Raw genomic sequence first — 20645 nt, 5'->3', positions numbered from 1 at the left:
CCAAAAGGACAAAGAGAAGTTAATCTACTTAAGATTCATTGAGACCTCTCTCCCACTGTGTTATCACTGAATCACAAGCAACTTGAGATCAGACAGCCCATTGCTGAATCTCAGTTACTGCTAGCACAACGTGAACAGAGTTTGACTACATAAATACCATGAGCTAGGATACCTTTTAGAAGGCTATATATAATGTTGGGATTATGACATAATGTAACACAGGTTGTTATAATCAAATATAGATATTACTACTAATAATAGCTAGAATAATACTCAACCTACAGTATTTATCATACAGTAGAGAAAGTAACTGGCCAATAGGAACTCATTTAATCCTTAAAGCTATCTTTTAGCATAAGTTCTAATTTTCCAATAAGGCACAGAGAGGCTAAGCAACTTGCCCAAAGTTGTAGAGCCAGTATGTTGATAGAGCCAGTTGACACTCATTAGATTAGAACTTGCTTTAATAGTAGCTCATTCTGCGATGATTCATTCGATGCAAAGAGATCCATTTTGTCCATTTAAAAATTTTTAAATTGTTCAGACGTCTAAGTACCCAGAGGAAAGAAATGTTCATAAAATTCCTCAGAAGAAAGTTACCATGAAGACTGACTCTTATTCAAAAGGGTCATCTACAAAGTTCACATTTAATGAATTATTTTGCTCTCACATATTTTTACAAGTGAGTCAAATGTCATATTTATTCACTGTAGAAAGTTGCTCTCTCATAAAAATTGGATGGCTGCTGTGTCGCTTTTCTTCCACAGTGACACGAGTATGGCACATGCTATAACACTGGGCTACTTGTGAGAGGACGTGGACACTTTAATAGGGTAAAGCCACCGAGAAATGCCCTGGACTGTGTTCCCAGCTCACCTCTGACTCATTAATGACCTCAGGCAGACTCATCAAGTCCATAAATCCTGGGAGGCAACACAGTGAAGTGGAAAGACAATGAATATTGCAATTGGAGAAGACTTTCTGCTGTATTTTGGCCTCTTCCTTTATTTTCTATGGTTTTTAAAGATAAGTAACATTGCCCAACTTAGCCTTGGCTTCTTGCTGTACAACTGAGAGGAGAATGCACATTTCCCTTCTGAGAAGAAACAAGCGGATTCACATGGGAAAGAATCTGAGGGAGGTGATGAAGTCAATACAAGAAATGCCTTTCTCCAGAGTGAAAGACAATTGGTGATCAAAACCAATGAGAACGCGGTGCAGAAGGTTGTAGCACACTGCACAGCTCCACAGCCCCTGCACTATGCTCAATATGACCCAGGCACTATCAGGAGGATTTAACTCTTTCTCTACATCCATACTGGCCCGTGCTGAAAGCGAGAACATTGCTTGAGTGAACTTTATTATAACCCTAATTGTTTGGGATGGTGGGGAGGGAGGGTGGGAAAACCTATAATACTGAAATAATAAATTCTTCCCATAAAATGAGAGCCCAATATATTTTGTTAAACTACAGTGAGATGCACTCTTGAAAATTTGGTTTCAGAAAAGAAAAAAAAAAGATAATACTTAGTAACAAAATAGAGCAAAACCAAAACCACATCTAAGCAGGGGGATCCCAAGGCAAAGCACCAGAGGAAACTGGATAAAATTCAGAAAAATAAGTTTTGGACTGAAAATGAGGAAAATAAAGGTTAACAGGGAGGGGTATTGCAACATAGAACAATTTCCAAGAGAAGTAAAGAATTAAACACTAGTTGACTCATAGCAGGGTACAATAAAAGAAGAAAAACGCCCCAAATAAGAAAATGCAAACTTTTCATATTGCTGTCCTAGGTTTATTCTTTTAATGCACACACTCCTGATTCACAGTTTTAGGCTGTAACTTCCACATAAACTTTGACTCGCTAATAACTCAAGACTTTTGACATTTTGCAATTATGTATAAGTTCAAATGTGGGGAGTGTGCCCCACTCCCATCCACAAGGTTTCTGACTCTATCTAAGTTTTTCCCATGTTCACAGAAAGTGCTTTTTGTAAATGAGTCATTTCTAGGAAAAAATTATTCTCACTGCCAAATTGTAGGGTTGCAGAAAAGAATACAGAATCAATTTAATTTTTTCCATGATTCATAGCTACAATGCTCCAGGAAAGATGTATAGCATTGAAGTGGAAACTTAGGAAATAAAATACACAAATGTGCAATAAGTTTAAATATGTTAAATAAATGTACTTATTTTTAAAAAGAATAATATCAAGAGAAGTCATTTTGGAAGTCACCATTCCTTGTAAAATATGAGTGCATATTTAAATTTATTCTGTTATACAATTTCTTCAAAGTTTAATTATAATAAGTACTCTTAGGCACACAGCCAAGATAACTAGGAAACCACAATCAAGTGTGCACTTTCAATGACCATTGAAGACTTTGACCATTTTCAATGACCATTGTGGACTCTTCTAATAGTTGAAACACTTTATAGCACTATACAAGTCAATTCCAAGAAAATTGATGAATCTATGTATAACTATCATAGACGCTCATTTGTTTTCTATAAACCTGCTAGTTTGTAACTACTACAAATTACTACTATTACAAAATGCTAGTTGAAACCAACCTATTATTCAATAACATATCCTTTAACTGATTGTTCAAAGTAATCCAGACAAACTCCATAATGATAAAATTACACCAGGAGTAAATGCAAAGGAAGAATGCTGCTAGTATGAGTACTGAAGGATAGGAATTCAGGGAACTTTGTCCCAAAGAGACAAGTTCAAAGGCATTATAAAGGAAGTGGCAAGCATATAGAGGAGCCCTTCCAGCAGCCTCTTAGCTGTGGAGGAAAAGCCACATCCCAGACCAGAAATAACTAGAGAGTGAGGGGGAGCATGCCATACAGCAAGACTTGGTGGTAGATCAGATAGATGTGCAGAGCTTGGGGATCATAAAAATGATCATGATGTGTCTTTTAAATCAAGGGGTCATCCAATCAGATCTGCGATTTGTAAAGACCACTTGGTACCCCGAGAAGGATAAAACACGGAGCCAGGGAAAGTGTGGACATCAGGTGAAAAGTTCCCATGGGGGAGAGACAGTAGTAGATGGAGTAAAAGTTTACTCAAGATATTCTTCATCCAACTGGACAGCAGCTCAGAGAAGGTCAGGAGGTGAGACTGGGGGACGATGCTGGTGCGGTGGGACAGCTGCTGAGAGCACTGATCGCAAGAGGAACTCTGAAGGAAGATGTACTTCTGTTGGTTGACAATATATAATGCACACACAAATAGTTTATGGATTATGATAAACAATTTGGGAGTCTCTAGGTCACATGAACTATTAAGCACGTGATACAACCTGAAAGATTGACCATGCAAATTCATCAAGAGGTATCTTTGGTGTGTGTGTGGGGTGGGGAGAGGTGGGCAGAAGGGACTGATTTAATTGTGAAGGATCAGAGCCATTGAAAGAAGCACAGGTATACTCAGACATGAAGTCTCCAGGCCAGAATCAATTAGACAGGAATTGCTTTGGGTTTTTGTTTTTTCCTTTAATAAATAATTTATATTTAATTAGAAGAAGCTATATGTTGCTGTGAAATAAACCAAATTTTGACTTTAAATATCTGTACATTACCTTTACAGTAACTGAAATTTAACCTAGATCTAAGCCCTTCCTTTAGGGAAAGGTGGGTAAATAGTAAATGCAAAGCAATACCACCAAATTTCCTAAAATTACTTGCCTGGCTCTAAGCACATGAATGAAAACCTTGAAAACTTTTAACAGACAACCTCTGCAGTCAGCCAGGTTCTTAGAATCACAGAATTCAATTACACTTAGGCAAATTCTCTCATTTCCCACATAAAGTTAACTGAATCTTATTGTTTAAAAATATAGAACCTTTCAATATAACTAATACCCCTTTTAATAATGCTTACTAACCAGCCTAAACCCCTAGTAATCACACCTTCATATTAAAACGAGGTATCATTTCAAAAGCTTACTACCATCAGGTTGATTCCAACTTCTGGTCTCATTCTCGCTTACATTCTTGCTGTATTGTTTCACAATAATTTTATTGAGCTGTAATTAACACACTATACAACTCGATAGCTCACATATCAAGAAGGGCTTGCATCGCTCACCACAATCAACTCTGGAACCTTTACTTCCTGCCTGCTCCCATTGCTGTTGACCCCCATTTCCCCCAGATGCTGCTTCTGTGCCCCCAGAAAACCATCAATACAGCCACTGTCTTCATAAGTCCACCTCTCCAGGATTCCTTATACAGAAAAACATACAAATCAAGAACCACAAAAGGTGGGCGGGCAGCAACAGTGGCCATAAAACTGAGAAAGACCACAATCTAAGAGGCGGTAAGACATTAAAATTTTAGAATAAATTAAAAATGGGTCCAATGGGAGATGGATGACAAGGCGTTACATTCTAGCCTAAGTGCACTGCTAAAATCCACTTTCCCATGTTCTTTGTCTGATCCTGGGTTGTTCGCGGGCCTAGTCTATGCTCAGTGGAGATTCACTGGGGACTTAGTCCACGAAGGGACCCTGCAAAGGGATTTTGGACCTCCACTATCATCAGTAGCCTTCTGCAAATTTTACACCATTGATCTCGCCACCAGCTGATCTTAACTGGATGTGGTGCATAGTTTATCTATTGCCTGAATCTCAACAATGTAACATGAACTTCAATAAGACAGGAACCTAGAAAGAGTCATCAAATACTTGGTATAGGAATGAATGGGTGGAAGAGTGAATAATGAAGTCAGAGCGCACATTAACTGAGTTTAAGTAGTCATCACTATTCAGGTTCTAAAATACTGTATAAAAAGCTAGAATTCATATAATCACAAGACTGCATGCTCAAAACAAATAAGAACTTATTTAAAAGCATAGACACTAGATGTGCTACCAAATAAATGCTTGAAAACTAAATAAAGTATACAACTAATATTTGTATGTTTAGTTCAGAATATTTCTATTACTTGTATGCCTACCTCATATGCTTTGACTGAAACATGATGTGCTCTTCTAGGGACTGGTCTCTCCAGATAGCATGCCCAAAGTATGTGAGAAGAACTTGTGCCCTCCTTGCTTCCAGGCAGTATTGTTGCTCTGCTTCTGCCAAGACAGGTTTATTTCTTCTTCTGGCAGTCCATGGGACTTTCTACATTTTTAGCTAGTGTGGTAGTTGCATAATCTGTTGTCAACTTGAGATTTAAGAGTGAAGAAGTGGAGTTTAGCCTGTCAATCAAGTCACAGCTTGATGACCTCATGTGGAGGTGCTAAGGAGATAAATAGCTCACTGGAGGCAGGACATATGCTCACTCCCTGTGAGACATTCCTCCTGACAGGACACATTGAGCTACGCTAAAGCCCTGGAGCTGGAGGAGCCACGTAGAGACCCCTGCCGGAGTAAAGATGTTACCACTTCCACTGGATCCACAAGACTTTCTATTCGCTGGCCTGTGATCTGCCTGCACTCCGCATCCTGTATGTGTTGTGTGAGTCTAACAGGAACTTACAGACTGGTAGCAGACATATGGGCTAATATTAGACTTGGGGACTTGATCTGGATTGGCTGGGATGTTTTCTTAATATACAATCCCTCTCTTATATAATGCTCTTCCGTATACACAGCTGCGTGTCCATGAATGTGTTTCTCTAGTCTACCCAGACTAACATAGCCCGCATCCTAATGCAAATGCATCGATTCTCCTTCAGTCTTCCTTACTTACTACCCAACTTTCACATGCACATGAGGTGATTGAAAAGGCCATGGCTTGGTCAAGCACACCTTAGTCTTGAAAGTAACATGTTGGCTTTCAACACTTTAGAGAGGCCTTGAGCAGCAGATTTGCTCAGTGCAATGTGCCTGCTGCTTTCCCTGACCATTGACTGTAGATCCAAGAGAGATAAAATCCTGGGCAACTTGAATCTTTGCTACATGTATCATAATGTTACCTACTGCTGTTACATAACCACCAGATCAGATCATTTCATAAATGCCAACCTACTAAGAATCATGTAATTAGTGTAACCTACACTAATCATGTATGCAAATAACCTTAAGCTCACTGTCTGTTACTACCACATACTTTGTTAATACACAAAATAACCAGACAATCCATTTTACATTGGTCTCATAAATGTGTATATCAGTTAATGAGATAGCCAATAAATGACGAGTAGATACAATGCCTTTTATTGTTATATTATTCTAGATTATCTAGCAGGATAACGCTCATTTTATAAATCTTCTAAGGCTAAAACAAATCACATAAGGCTCAGACTCTGTGTGCTGACAAATCATTTAATGATAGAGAAATGAAAAAGTGAAAGGACTTGAAACAGTGCTTTAATTTTGGTTGAAGGCTTTTTCCTTATTAAAATTAATATTTCTCCAGAGTGGAATAATATCCTATTTAAAGCTTCAGTTCACTTGGCCTGGCTATCATGTAAAAGAGATTCAAATTGCTTATTGAGGGGGATTGCACAAAACCAAATCCAAACAAAGCAGAATTCCCTTTGAATTATTCCATCCAACTTTCCTTGGACCAGATGGCTTCAATAGCCAGCCAGAGGCTCCACCCACACCTTCCCACCCCCGCTGTGTGCTGGCCCTGGATGCACACTAATGACCCTCAGCTGTTCTGGCTCCCAAACCTGCTTTCTCTTCCTGCCTGGCCACCCAACCTCACATCTCTTTCGGGGAGGAAGAAATGAAGCAGAGAGAGGCATTTTTAAGAAAAAGTTCCACCTTTGGGTAAACAAGATTTGTGTTTGTTTCCTATGGGCGCTGTAGCAAGTCATCACAATACTCATAGCTTAACTTAAACCGAGTCTCTAAGAATAAGAATCAATTGATGGCAGTGGGGTTTTTGGTTTTCCTAGCTGAAAACTCTATCATTATATTAGCTAAAAGGGCAGCAAGCCTGACGTCTGAAACAGCTCTAAGGGATTCAAATCAAGGTGTCAATGGGCTACCTTCCCTCTGGAGCATCTAGAAGAGTGATTCTTTGTCTTTTACAGCTCTGAGAGAGCCCAGCCTCATCACTCCCACCTCTACTTCCACTGTCATATAGAAACCCTTCTGCCCCCCTCGTCCCTGCCATCGAGTCGATGCCGACTTATGGTGACCGCCACAGGACAGTATACAACTGCCCCTGTGGGTTTCTGAGACTGTATGTCTTCACGGGAGTAGAAAGCCTCATCTTTCTCCCGTACAGGGTCTAGTAGTTTTGATCTGCAGACCTAGCAATTAGCAGCCCAATGTGTAACCACTGTACCACAGGAGTTTCTGATTACATTGTTCCAATCTACATAACCCAAGATAATCTCCCACCGCAAGATCACATCTGCAAAATCCCCTCTTTCAACTAAAAAGAACATTCACAGGTTTGAGGATTCGTCGCTATCATTTTGTTTGCTTTGTTGGAGTGCACTGTTTTGCCCATCAAAGTTTCTTTCTTCCTTCTTGGATACAATTAGACACATCTAGCTACATCTATTGACACAAAATCATGTACATATACAGAGATAAAATACTTAAACACATGTAATAAATCAATCTCTATATGACTACTCTTCAATATGAACCACTAGCATAATATCTATTATAATTAGTCAAGATAACAATCACTAACCCCTAACATGCAATTCATAGCAAGACCTAGAGCACAAAGAGCAAATCGCGGGCTGATAGCCAGGGAAAGGGCTGCTCAGCACTCACCTCCAACACAATTCATCACTGGAAAGAAAACACGTGTCTGAGTACACAGGCGGTGCTGTCAGGGGAGATGATAAAGTGCTAGTAGGTGACACTGAAATGTATCCTCTTTGAGCTGGCGCAGTGTTGACAACTGCCTGTGCTGGAAAGGGTCCCCAGGCAGAGAGGGCTGGTATGCACCATACTTCCTGTGATTAACGCAGAGCCTACAGAGGACCACAGAGTCGTAATATGGAATGGTAGCGAGGACATCTCAAACGTAATGTGAGAGATGGATAGATTATAAAAGAGACTAAGACAAATGTTGGCACTTTGAACATTAAGAGAAAAGGGGAGAAATGAGATTTGAGATCTATTCATTCAATTCAGTTCACACACAAGCAGTCTGATACCAATGGTCTTCCCTCTTACAGAGCGCACTACCATAAAAGAAACCAGGCTTACCGGTCAGATCAGATGGGTGGAGACCCCCCCACCCCAATATTATGGCTCTTAGTCCCGCTTCAGGTCAGGAAATGACCTCACTCCTGTGCTAAAATAATTTACCACTTAAGATCAAAAGGGCAGCATTTACCCAAAGATAAAGTTCAGAGGTTTCAGAAAAAAGGAGGAATAAAAAGAAGAAACATGGGTGGGTGAGGGGGGGGGCAGTCTCACCAATGGTGCCTTTCGGGGATTGCAAGGTGTATGGTGTGTTGACTGTAAAAGAGATGATCTGCTTGGTAAATGTTGATCTAATGCACAGTTATTTTTCTTCCTAATGTTCTTATCCTCTTTCTTCTAAATATGGCATACAGGTGCATCTCTAACTTTGGGTTCATCCCCTATTGCTCCCCGTACAAAGGCTCACTTACCTACACTCTCATCAAAGCCAAGTAGTCCTTTGAACGCTGATACCAATATCCTTGATGCCAAGTCGTCAATGTTTTTCTTTCTCTCCTGCATAATTCCCATAAACATAAGAGCATGCTGCAATGTCTAGCACTGCTTTCTATTTTATCTCCTCTCTGCCACCACCCCGTCATGTGACTTGCATTTCTCTGTTCCCTTTTTCCAGCCCTAAGAGAAGGCATCTGTCTTCGCTGCCACCATTTTCTTATCCCCGGCTCACTCTTATATATATTAGAATCCAGTTTGGGCCGCCCCCCCCTCCCGGAAAGCCTATTTAAGGAAGTCCTCAATCATCTTATAGCAAATTCCAGGAGCTAGCTAATCATAGTCCCCCTTTTTCTTAGCCTCATGGCAACAGTGATGTGATTGACCACATCCTTATTGAAATGCGTTCTGCTTTTGAATTCCGGAATGCCACACTTGATTTTCCTCCCACCATACTGAGCAGTGCTTCCCAGGTTCCTTGGCTGGAACCTCCCCCTCTTCTCTGTCGATAAAATCACGAGAGGCTAAGTCGAGTGCCTCACTCTCTTGTCGATTTCTTGGTACTTCCTCATAAATTATCCCATCCACCTTCATAGCTTAGGAGACCACATGAGAGGAATTCTCAACTGTACATTTCCATTCTCAAACATTCCCCTAAATTCAAGATCCCTACTTTCAAAGTCCCAGAAGATACCTCGTAACATGCCCAAACATGCATTCTTGATTTACCCCACAAACCTACATCTTCCCCAGTGTTGCTCCCCCAGTTTAGAGCTCCACAAGTCACCCAATTACTCTTGCCACAAATCACACAATTAATTCACCTCCCTTACATGTCCCACCTCTATATGTGTTTAGGCTATATTCAAAATAAATCTAGATCCACTTCTTTCCTAGTCCGCCATGCCATCCTGGTCCAATTCATTCTTACATTTCAGTTAGAACCTTGAACCAACTTCCTACCCGGTAACACTCCTACTGCCTATTACCGCCACTCTCATCCTCCTATACTCCCCTCTCCACGTGACACTCACATTCATCTTTGTAGTTCACAAATTTTCATTCCTAGAGCGGATCCCAGTGCGAACAACATAACCCCACCACCAAGCAGCTCCTTGGCTTCCCACAGCTCCGACTGGCCACCACTTTGGTGTCCCTCCGTCCCCCTTCCTTATATAACCTCCCTCTCAACAGGCCTTTAAGCGGACTCCGATTTCTCAGTGTGGGACTAGTAGCTGAGCACATTAACCATGTACACTACCAGAGATGATACATTATTTGCTCAAAAGTGGGCTTCTTAAAACTGGTTGAACTGAATTTATCTAATTAAAAAATGAAATTTATCTGCAAACTATTCCCGTAGACTTAAAAACAACCCCTCAAGCTGAGGACTGAGGCACTAAAGGTTTAACAGCAGTCCTGCGATTCTTTTGTTATTTGAACATTATTAACTCACAATATAAATCACATTACGTTTTTCCACAGTAAAAGGCAGAGTTAGAAGATAAAGAAAAAATTTTAGTATATATCTTTTATTCCTAGTGAAAATAGTTGTGTAAATTTTAAGTCAATAACTAGTTTTACACATGTACGTGGTTATTGATATATAAAAATGTTATGGACCATTTAAAATCTCTGGAAAGAGAAGCTGACGACTCTCAGTGACAGCAGTCTGAACAAGGCCAATGACTGACTGCGCAGCAGACCATTAATTGCTCAGATGCAAGTTAAAGGTGAAGCTGAAGAAAATTAACACAAGTCTATGAAGTCAAAATACAACCTTAAGGCTACCCTGCCTGAATTTAGAGACCATTTCAAGAATAGATTTGATTTTATTAAACATCAATTTCCAAGATCAGTGTAATTGTGGGATTGCATCAAGCACATCATACAAAAGACAGCAGCACAGAGAAAGACAGACACAAACAAACAAACAAACAAACTGCCAAAACGGATGTCACAGCGATTCTGGAACTTGCTCTGGAATATAGAGAGGAAGATGTCCAAAAAGAAAGAAAATATTTGCTACTCCTCACTTTAAAAAAAAACGGAATAAAAATTCAAGTCTTGGGTTCCAATACTGAAGGATTCTGTGGGTTGAATACTGAATTGTGTAGGAAGCATCCCAAGAAGATAGAAATGAATACAGACGGTCACTATACCAAAAATGTTAAAGTCCAAATCCAAGCATCTCAGAGGTAGCATATGACGAAGTGTGGATTGTATTGAAGGAAGAAGTCAAACTGTGATTTCTTGGTATTGATGAGAAGCAAGACTCCAAGAATTCACAGAATACCTGATCTGCTTTTCATTTTTTCCTCATATTGGAGTTTATATCTGATGTATTTTGTCATTGGAAGTGGCCCTCTTGAATGTTTGCTTTATTCTTTTGTTTTCTGCATCTGAAACCCAGGATTGAAGAACCTATACAGATACCAAGTAGAATAAGGTTCCTGGGGGGTACAGTGGGGGGAAGAGGAGAAATGGGTGTTGTTATCAAGTTCAAAAAGGAAGAGAAAGATTTGAACCTGAGTGTGGTAGCAATTGTATAATACTGCTTGATGTGATAGAACCATGGAGTGGTTGTGGGGAAAAAAAGATTCAATAAATAACTGATGCAGACTTGGAGACACTCACTTGCCTGTGCCGAGAAATTTGGAGACAGTGACCCACTTGGCCAACTGACTGGACATGATCCATACTTTGCCCATTCCAAAGAAAGGTGCCTTAAGAGAATGTGGAATTTTCACACAGTAACATTGATAGCACATGCGAGTAGTGTTGGAGGATAAGTTTTAAACAGTGGTAGCAATAGCCCCACAGGGAGCTGTTAGAAAAGTAAGCCACATTCAGAAGGGAACGTGAAATAAGGGTTATCATTCCTGACGCAGGCTGGATCTGGGCTGCAATAAGAGACTACCAGAAACACGTTTCCAGGCATTCTATTGACCATGCGCAGGGGTTCAATTGTGTGGATAGCAATCTATGGATGATATATGAGGAATGGGAAGTCCAGAACACTTCGTTGCACTCCGGCACCACCGGTACATAGATTAAGAACCAGTCATTAAAACAGAGCAAGGGGATCACATGTGGTTTAAATCAGGAAAGGCATGCATCAGGGTTGTTTCTTTCAACACATTTATTCAGCCTGTACCCTGAGGAAATAGTCCGAGAAGCTGGAGCCTATGAAGAAGAACATGGCATCAGGTGCAGATGATGGAACCTTGCTTTCCTGATTAACAACTTGTGATGTGCAGATGGCATGACCTGTCTTGCTGAAAGTAAGAAGAACTTACAGATGAACATCCAAAACGACATTCTTCAGTAAGGACTACACTGAGAAACAAAGAGAAACAAGAATTCCCACAAGTAGAGCCGTCAACAAAACCATAAGTGGAGATAATGTTGGCATTTTGAAGGATTTATTTAATTTTACTTGGGTTCACAATGAACACCCATGGAAGCAAGAGGTAAGACATCAAATGACATATTGCATTGGGCAAATTGCTTCAAAAGACTTCTTTACAGTGTAAAAGGGCAACGGGGGCCGCTTGAAGACAAAGGCGCCCCCCGCAAGTCATGCAAACCACGGTAGCTTCAAATGGATCAACTGCAGGTGAAAGCTAAATTACCAAGAATGAAGAAGAACTGATGTATTTCAATTACGGTTCGGGGAACAATATCGAATATACCACAGACTTCCAGAAGAATGAACCAATCTGTCTGGGAAGAAGTTCAGTCAGAAAGCTCCTTAGAAGTGAGGAATGCAAGACTTCATCTCCTATACTTTGGACATAGCCTAAGGGAGCAGCCCTAAGGGAAGGCATCATGCGAGGCAGAGGGCCTGTCGTGCGTGGGCCGGAGGAGAAGACCCTCAAGCAGCTGGATCGACACAGCAGAGGCAACAATGGGCTCAAGCAGAGCAATGTTGATTAGGACGACGCGGGGTTGGTCCGGGTTTCATTCCGTTTTACACAGGGTCGCTGTGAGTCAGACCTGACTCAGCAGCACACAGCAATAACAACATCTATGTGCCATTATAAATAACTTACAAATGACTTACCTGCAAATCTATGACAATGACGCTTTAAAATAGTCCTGTTTTATTCCCGTTAATTATAACTGTCCCTAAAGTTCTCATGAGTTCCAAAGGGTAATATGTTTTCAGTTTGATACTCTAGGGCATATACTCATATTCTTAGGAAATAACACTATCCTTTAAAAAGTATTTAATTTTGAAACTTTCAAATACCTGAAGAAGAAAGATAAAGGGTTTCTGAAGTCAATCGTTCATTGATATAGAGAACTCACTCGGCAAATCTTTTAATGTACCAAAATGCCCACGATTTTGAAGTAAGATATTTAACAGGTGACTAGAACACAGATTCTATAATCCCAGTACTGGAGATGACTAAGCTTTCAGTACTCACAGGCTTACCATCTTGACCAGGTTGTCCGGGGTAGCCAGCGGTCCCAGGCAGTCCACGCTCACCCTGGAGAGGAAAACACTTCTCAATACAAAACAACAAGCTACACTGGTAACGCCAGGAACCAAAGCCAATTCCAATATGTTCAGGGTTTTTAAAAAAATAAACATAATAAATCCTAAAATAAAGTTTTAAAAAGATGCATTTAAAAATAATCATTTGGGGGGGCTCTAACAGCTCTTATCATAATCCATCCATCCATTGTGTCAAACACATTTGTACATATGTTCCCATGATCCTTTTCAAAATATTTTTTTAACTTGAGACCTTGCTCTCGACTCATTTTTCTCCTCCTTTCCCTCCCCTCCCCTCCCTCCCTCCCAAACCTTTGATAATATATAAATTATTATTTTCGCATGTTATACCAACCACTATCTACCTTCCCCGACATTTCTGTTGTTTGTCCCCCTGCAGCAGGGGTGAGGGTGGGGAGTGTTATACATCCATCATTGTGTTCGGTTTCCCCCTTCTTCCCCCACCTTCCCTTTACCCTCATGGCATCACTATTCCAATGATTGTTCCTGAGGGGTTTATCTCTCCTGGGTTCCATGTGCAGAGCGTTCTTATCTGTAGCTGTGTACATGCTCTGGTCTAACCAGCTTTGTAAGGTAGAATTGGAGTCATGATAGTGAGGGGGAGGAAGCATTAAAGAACTAGAGGAAAGTTATATGTTTCATCAGCACTATACTGCACCCTGACTGGCTCGTCCCTTCCTTATCACCATTCTGAGAGGGGATGTCCAATTGTCTACAGATGGTCTTTGGGTTTCCACTCCACGTCCTCCCCCCACCCACCCCCTGCACCCCATTCACATGGATAAGATTGTTTGTTCTGAGTCTTCTGGTGCCTGATCCTATAGACACTTCGTGATCACACAGGCTGGTGTGCTTCCTCCATGTGGACTTAGTTGCTTTACAGCTGGATGGCCACTCGTTTATCTTCAAGCCTTTAAGACCCCAGCCACTACATCTTTTGATAGCCGGGCACCATAACTTTCTTCACCACTTTGCTGATGGCCCCATTTTCTCCAGCAATTGTGCTGGGAAGGGGAGCATCACAGAATGTCAGGTTATTAGAACAAAGTGTTCTTGTGTTGAGGGAGGACTTGAGTAGGACCCAGTGTCTGCCTAATAATGCCTCATCTTTATGTTAAAAAGTGAGGTTTTGTAGTATACAAAATGTTTCATGATTTATTTCTGTGAGCCCCAAAAGTATATAAACTGAAGCATGTTCCAATGATGTAAACATTTCAATATTTAAGCAAGGAAATATCTTTAGAATTTGATCAGCATGGGAAGAGACATACATATTTGATTTCATTGGCAGCAATAATTCATGCATGAAAATTCCCGGTCTGATTCTAAATTCTAATTTTTGGACTCATACCACAGATTTGTCCACATGTAGTCTTTCAACTCAAAAGATAATTATAGATAGTAATATCATCTACAAATCATGTAACCTCTCAAGAGGACTCAAGGTTAAAGCTATATGACCGATGTTTTCTTTCAATGCTTTTGAGTTCCTGAGGTTAGAGTTACCATCTCAGTTGTAAATAATGTTAAAATTCTAAAATGTGGCTATTTCTGAGAGAAGGGAGCACAATTTAAACAACTCTTCTTTAAACCCTCCAGTCCTCATGCACATGTAATATTTCAGAAATTAAAAACTGACCTTTACCCTCACAAAGCTGCTCTTCAAAAAACCCTGTTGTGTGGAGCTGGCTATGAACCCAGGCACATCCCATGAAGTTCTACTATGTTACCACATGGTCACCCATGGAGACAAAAACAGTGAAACATGTTTGAAAAGTGGGGGTGTTTTATACATTAATTCTAATCCATACTTCAAAATCAATCCCACATTCACCTATCCCTAAATCCATGAGATGTATCCTCGGACACATGCCATTGAAAAAAAAATACAATGTCTGCCACCACTATCAGCAACCTTCTGGCCAGAGGCAACTGGTTTCAAGTAAGTAATTCTTAGTTTCAGTAGGAATTCACTCCCACGGGACCCCAGTGATTAGGTGCAACGCAATGCCAATGGTCCGAGGACAGCCAAATGTGCTGATCTGAAATGCTACTTCAGGGTACTGGCTGGAGAGAGGAGTTCCTGACGCATCACAGGAAAAATGGAAAGGACGGTGTGAACCTACTAAAGAGCCAAGAAAGGAGGGCTGGGCTTTTCACCCAGAACCTGCCCCGCAAAGGCTGAGCATGAGGAAAGGTTGAGCGAAGGGAAGAACCGTTTTCAAAACAAGTAGAGAGAACAGCTGTCGGACAAGGGCGACTATGCTGGAAATATATACCGCATTTCAGAAGAGATCTGATTGCTCAGTCAAGTCCAAGTCCACCTGTGTCATCTGGACAGGAAGGGGCATCATTTGGGGGCATAAAACATTCCTTTCTTTGTTTGTAAAGGGCCCACCCTAAACTCTAGACTCCCCTCCATCTTTCTTCATCCATGTTCAAAACAGATTCCATTTTTGCTTTTTCACTAGGAGGACATGCTCCGTCCTTTTCACTCAGGAGTTAATAAAGTCTTCACATCTACCTTCTTCCTCTGTTTTTTTGTTTTGTTTTCTTGGTCTCTTTCTCCATTGAAATGAGAGAGCCGCATGTGTATCACGGATCAGCATTTGGTAACTCGCATTTCCTAATAGCTTCCATTGGTGCATCTTTATCCATAATTTGAATGAAGGCTTCTTGAAAACAGAGTCTCCATTTCCCACCTCTTTAATACAACCTGGGCACCAAGCTGAGAGTTAGTAACTGCCGGCCGATCGATTTATTTCAAATGAAAGCTCTCATTAATAATCAATTTTCTTAAAGTATATTAACTATCATAAAGCTCGAGGACAGTAGAGGATCTGGAGAGGCTTTGCCTCTACTATGAGTCTGAACTGACTTGTCAGCAGCAGGCTTGATTTTTGGTTTTTTAATAATGAAGCTGAAATAAAGTTTTTGGCACAAGAAGAAAAGGGACTCATGCGTGTGGGGAGTTTTTTTTTTTTTTGCTGCTTGAAAGTACAAAACATACTGAAAATTTGCGTGTTAAATTAATCAAATCATATTCCCAAGAGAAAATCATCCACAAATAAATATAAACCCAATGTGACTTCATAAGTACTATAATACTGCTCAATGGTCCACGAAGTCAAATCCGTTCCTTTGTAGATTTTATGATTATAAATTTTTCTGTTTTTTTTGTTTAGGGCTTCGGCCTGACTGAATTGTTTGCACATCACTCAGGCAGATTTGGTGTCACTACAATAAAATTGTATGCATACACTAAAATTTAACTAAACTGGCTGGAGAGAAACACCCTTCAATTCTGACATCCAATTTTTATTGTTGGTCATATGCTAACCCTTGCTCTAAGGTATTTCCATATATTGTCATCATAATGTCACATAATTTACATATATTGTCATTATAATCCTATGAAGCCAGTACTTTCCTTATTCCTGTTTTATATATCAGAAAAGTGAGTTCCAGACAGACTAGGTAACTCACTCAAGATCACACAGTAAAAGTGGTGGTGAGATTTGATCTTGGCCAGTACAGCTCTGAAGCACTTTGATCCTGGCCCAGGTTAAATACGCACAGTGATCAGAGCCAGAATCGGTCACTGCTAGCAAATTTCACGAGGAAAATACAATGTCCAGATACATGAAATTAGACATGTGACATATTATGTTTCAACTTTGATTTACTTCCCAATACGTGTTATTTTCATTTAGTTGCAATATTTGCACATTTTGAATTAAAAAAATATGAACCACAGAAAAACACTGATTTATATTACACTGAATTTGTGCCATGTATGGTAGCTTTAAGCTGTTGACAGGAGTGGAAACTTCATGGAATAAGCAAAAACATGTCTGAATATGGGCCTTCAATTAGTATAAATATGAATAATTATATTTTAAGGGTGGAGTTTGTAAGGTCTGTTACCCATCTAAGGCTGTCTTTGGTACCCTCCTATACCCAAATTTCACAGTTTCCAAATACTCTTCACAAAATCCTTATGTCTTCATGCTATACCTCTACCTTTCACAGCACTATCTGCCCTGGGGGCTTTTCCATTGCCCCAAGCCAACCGGTTTCTTTCCTCAAAAACCAAATGCCTAATCTTTCGGCCCAGAAGGAATGTACTCCATGCATTTGGAAAAGTAGCATCAAAACATGAAACCCAAATAGTTCCTAGGAATTTCCAAATGTTCTTGTATTTCAGAAAGAGCATGCTTGGCATTTTGAATGACTCTCTAGCTGGTAGAATTATTAGGAGGAGGCACAAGACAACAGCAATCAGAAGGCTAAAGGGAAGACATTTCAAAGCAACGGCTTATTAGAAATGGGTTCCACCTTTAAAAAAATTTCAACTTCTGAACTGATATATCTAATAATTATCTAGATAAAATGTGGGCTGGGAGAATTTGTCCACACAAATATTCTTGTGACTATTGATGTAGGAGAATAAGCTGATGTTTTCGTATGGATTGTTTGCTGAAAGGACTCATTGGTAAATTAAGGATTACCTAGATATTTCACATGGAACAGCGACATTCCATATAGGCTAAGTGGGGAGAGAAGGAACATCTTTGTATATTTTAGTTGATTTCATAAATTGTTCGATAAAAAATAATTCAAGTGAAATACTCCATTAGACTTTGGAATTTCGGAGAATGTTGTTCCTATGAAACTTCAGCGGGGACCCTGGCAATGCAGTGGTTTTGCATAGGGCTGTGACCCACAAGGTCCACAATTAGAAACCAAAAGCTGTTCGACAGGAGGAAGGCGGGAAGTTCTGTTCTATTCCTGGAAACAGTGGTGATCTCAGAAACTCTCGGGGCTAGTTTTACCCTGTGCCACAGGCTCACTTGGAGCCAGCATCAACTCGATGGCAGAGAATTTGATATTTTGGTTTGGTGGACAAATGAAGTATTCTCAATGTTTTTTAAATGTAGAATTTATCATTTAATCACCTCCTGTATTTTGCATTAAGGACACAAAATGAATAAACTATTCCTCCATGAACCCAGGGTAGTGACAAATATATTTTTGATATTTATACTACTATGATGGATTTACACTTTGGGTGCCATATTTATCCCATCTGGCTTGGTGACAAGGTTATCAGAGTTTTCAGAGTATTTTAAACAAAGCATGTCTTTTGTTTTGGGATAGAAAACACCTACCTACCCACACAAGAACATTACAAGCAGTCCCGCTATTCAACACTCCGATGCCCAAGCTTGGTTTTCGCCCAGCAGAAAGAACTCGAGCTACTCTTCACAAGTGACTCTGGCCTGGTGGCATCCGAAGCATTCCAGAGCGCAGGTCACAAAGAGAGTCCCTAAGTCTTAGTTGGATCTAAAGCAAAATGGTCTTCCTGCTGCCGTTCTGGTTCCGATGAGTTAATGAAGGCCCTATCAGTTTTCCAAGGCAGAATGTCTCCGGAGGTAGTGCACCACAGAGTGTTGCTAGGGCTTTTGTTTTTCACACACTGGTTTCTGACTGGGGCAGGGAACCACCTCCAGCGGAAAGAGTCCGAAAAGGACGGAGGAGCATGTGTGTGTTCCTGTCCTCCTGCCAGCGTTTCTGGAGAAAATGGAAAGCAGATTGTGAAGGTACGCCAACTTCACGATTGGTGGAAAACTGCAATTTCACTTAAAGTAGTAGGTGGCAAGGGGGCTAGATGATGACTAAGTAACGAGAATTGAAGTGAGGAACACATGAAGCTGGGGAATGTTGGTGATCCGAGGCTTACCAGATAGCAAAGTGTGTGCTTAGCGATTACTGCAGAAAATGATGAGAAGGAAATATATGTCAATATGAGAAGCCGGTTAGCCCACTAATGAATACTCAGAAAAGAGCAAAGACTTCAGGTGACTCCTAAAACACAGAGCGCTTCTGGGAGGCCCTGGAAAGCTCCTGAGTCCCACAGAGAATCAGGGAATTACTGTGGGGTTCTGAAAGATTAGACATCATGGTCCTCGGATTTCTGCATTGTGTCCAGATTTACATTTGATATGTTTGTCATTCACCTGTCTTAGGTCTACCATTATAAGTATAATAACTCTATAAGTATGTTTTAAATACAAGTGAGATTGATAGAGCATATTAATCTTTCTTAGAGTGTATTCCACTCTGAGAATCTTATGGCTACTTCTTCCTTATGGCAAAGCATCCTAGATAATATGCAGTTATTTAACATGAGAACATACATGAATTAACTTCTCTAAGTCTAATCTAAAAATAGTAAGGATAATAAATTGATTCTAGTGCACTTTGTGAAATTAAAAACCAGCTAGAGATTTGCTTGGACTGAGATATTGAATGTACACTTTCATTCTTTCCCATTGCGTTTTTTCTCTTGAAATGAACACCTAGACTTGCAGCAAGACAAGCACTATCATCACAAGAAAGTGGGAAAGCGCAGACACACAAAAGAAGAAGACGACTTAGAGTACCATATACCAACAGAACAAACTTCAGATGGTGACTCAATGTTAAACAGAAAATTCCATCTAAGTGATCACTATGACTTATACTTAACAAAAATTATTGTATCTCTAAGCAACTTTTGTACACTTAAGAATTAAGATATTTATTTCAAAATGGCTTTTAACCATCTTTAATCATTCTCACCAAGTTGTAGGGAGGTATCATATTTGATTTCTAGCAACATTCTTTGGGAGAAGAATAAAAATAACTAGTAATGTCCCCTCAGTTGAAAGTAGGCTAGGGCCAACAATTTTAGGTTCCAAAGACCAATGCAACTTAGAATACACAAACTGCCGAAACTCAGGTTTAAAACACTTATCAGGCATTTGGCAGAAGCTTCACAACCAAGCCAGTGGCAGATGGGGAATTCTGCTTGCCCCTCTTGTGGGAGCGCTTTCACAGAAGCAGTTGAGGTTTTACTCACCTTGGGGCCTTGCAGCCCTGGTTTTCCTGGCGGACATGTACACGGAGCTGGAGTTGAACCTACATCACTGGGACCATTGAGGCACTACCAAGAGAAGCATGGGAAAAACGAAGCAGAAAAAGGTCTATACGTATATAGGTATGGAGTCCCTGAATGGGGCTACTAGGGCTCAATGACTGACGGAAATTTAGCTCTGTGAGCTCACCCACTAGTGCCACGAAAACAAGTCTGACAACCGCCCATCACTTCACAGTCTTCAGGAGCTGTTCCACTATTTACACGTGGTCGCTATGAGTCAGAATTGACTTGACAACAACGCGTTTATATAAATACGAGCGTGTGTAGAATGAGGAAGAGTTCTCACGACTAGTTTTCAATTTTGATTCATTAAATCCACTAGGGTATTCTAAATTAAAAATTTTAAAGCATGAACACTACATGCATTCAAGCAATATATACGGGATTTATTTGTGTGATAAAGAGCCCTGATAGAAATGTCAGGACTTCTAGCTACAAGGTCAGTGGTTCAAACCCATCAGCTACTCCCTGAGTGAAAGATAAGGTATGTACTCTCTTAGATATGTACAGCCTCTGAAGCTCTGTATAGGGTCACTAGGAGTAAGAATTGACTCAAT

The 20645-nt window shown here is 40.3% G+C and overlaps 1 protein-coding gene across 1 annotated transcript in view; it reads right to left on the bottom strand.

The window, feature by feature from the left end:
- COL21A1 (collagen type XXI alpha 1 chain) overlaps window positions 1-20645 on the bottom strand; it is a 186268-nt gene that overhangs the window by 68657 nt on the left and 96966 nt on the right. Inside the window, exons 9-10 of the mRNA XM_075554963.1 lie at window positions 20011-20094; window positions 13015-13077 (exon numbers count right to left, since the gene is read on the bottom strand). Coding sequence (XP_075411078.1) covers window positions 13015-13077; window positions 20011-20094 — 147 coding nt within the window. The remainder of the gene's footprint in view (window positions 1-13014; window positions 13078-20010; window positions 20095-20645) is intronic.

The sequence above is a fragment of the Tenrec ecaudatus genome, chromosome 7 (assembly GCF_050624435.1).
Source record: "Tenrec ecaudatus isolate mTenEca1 chromosome 7, mTenEca1.hap1, whole genome shotgun sequence".
NCBI lineage: Eukaryota > Metazoa > Chordata > Mammalia > Afrosoricida > Tenrecidae > Tenrec > Tenrec ecaudatus.
This window is presented reverse-complemented; position numbering and strand designations above follow the sequence as displayed.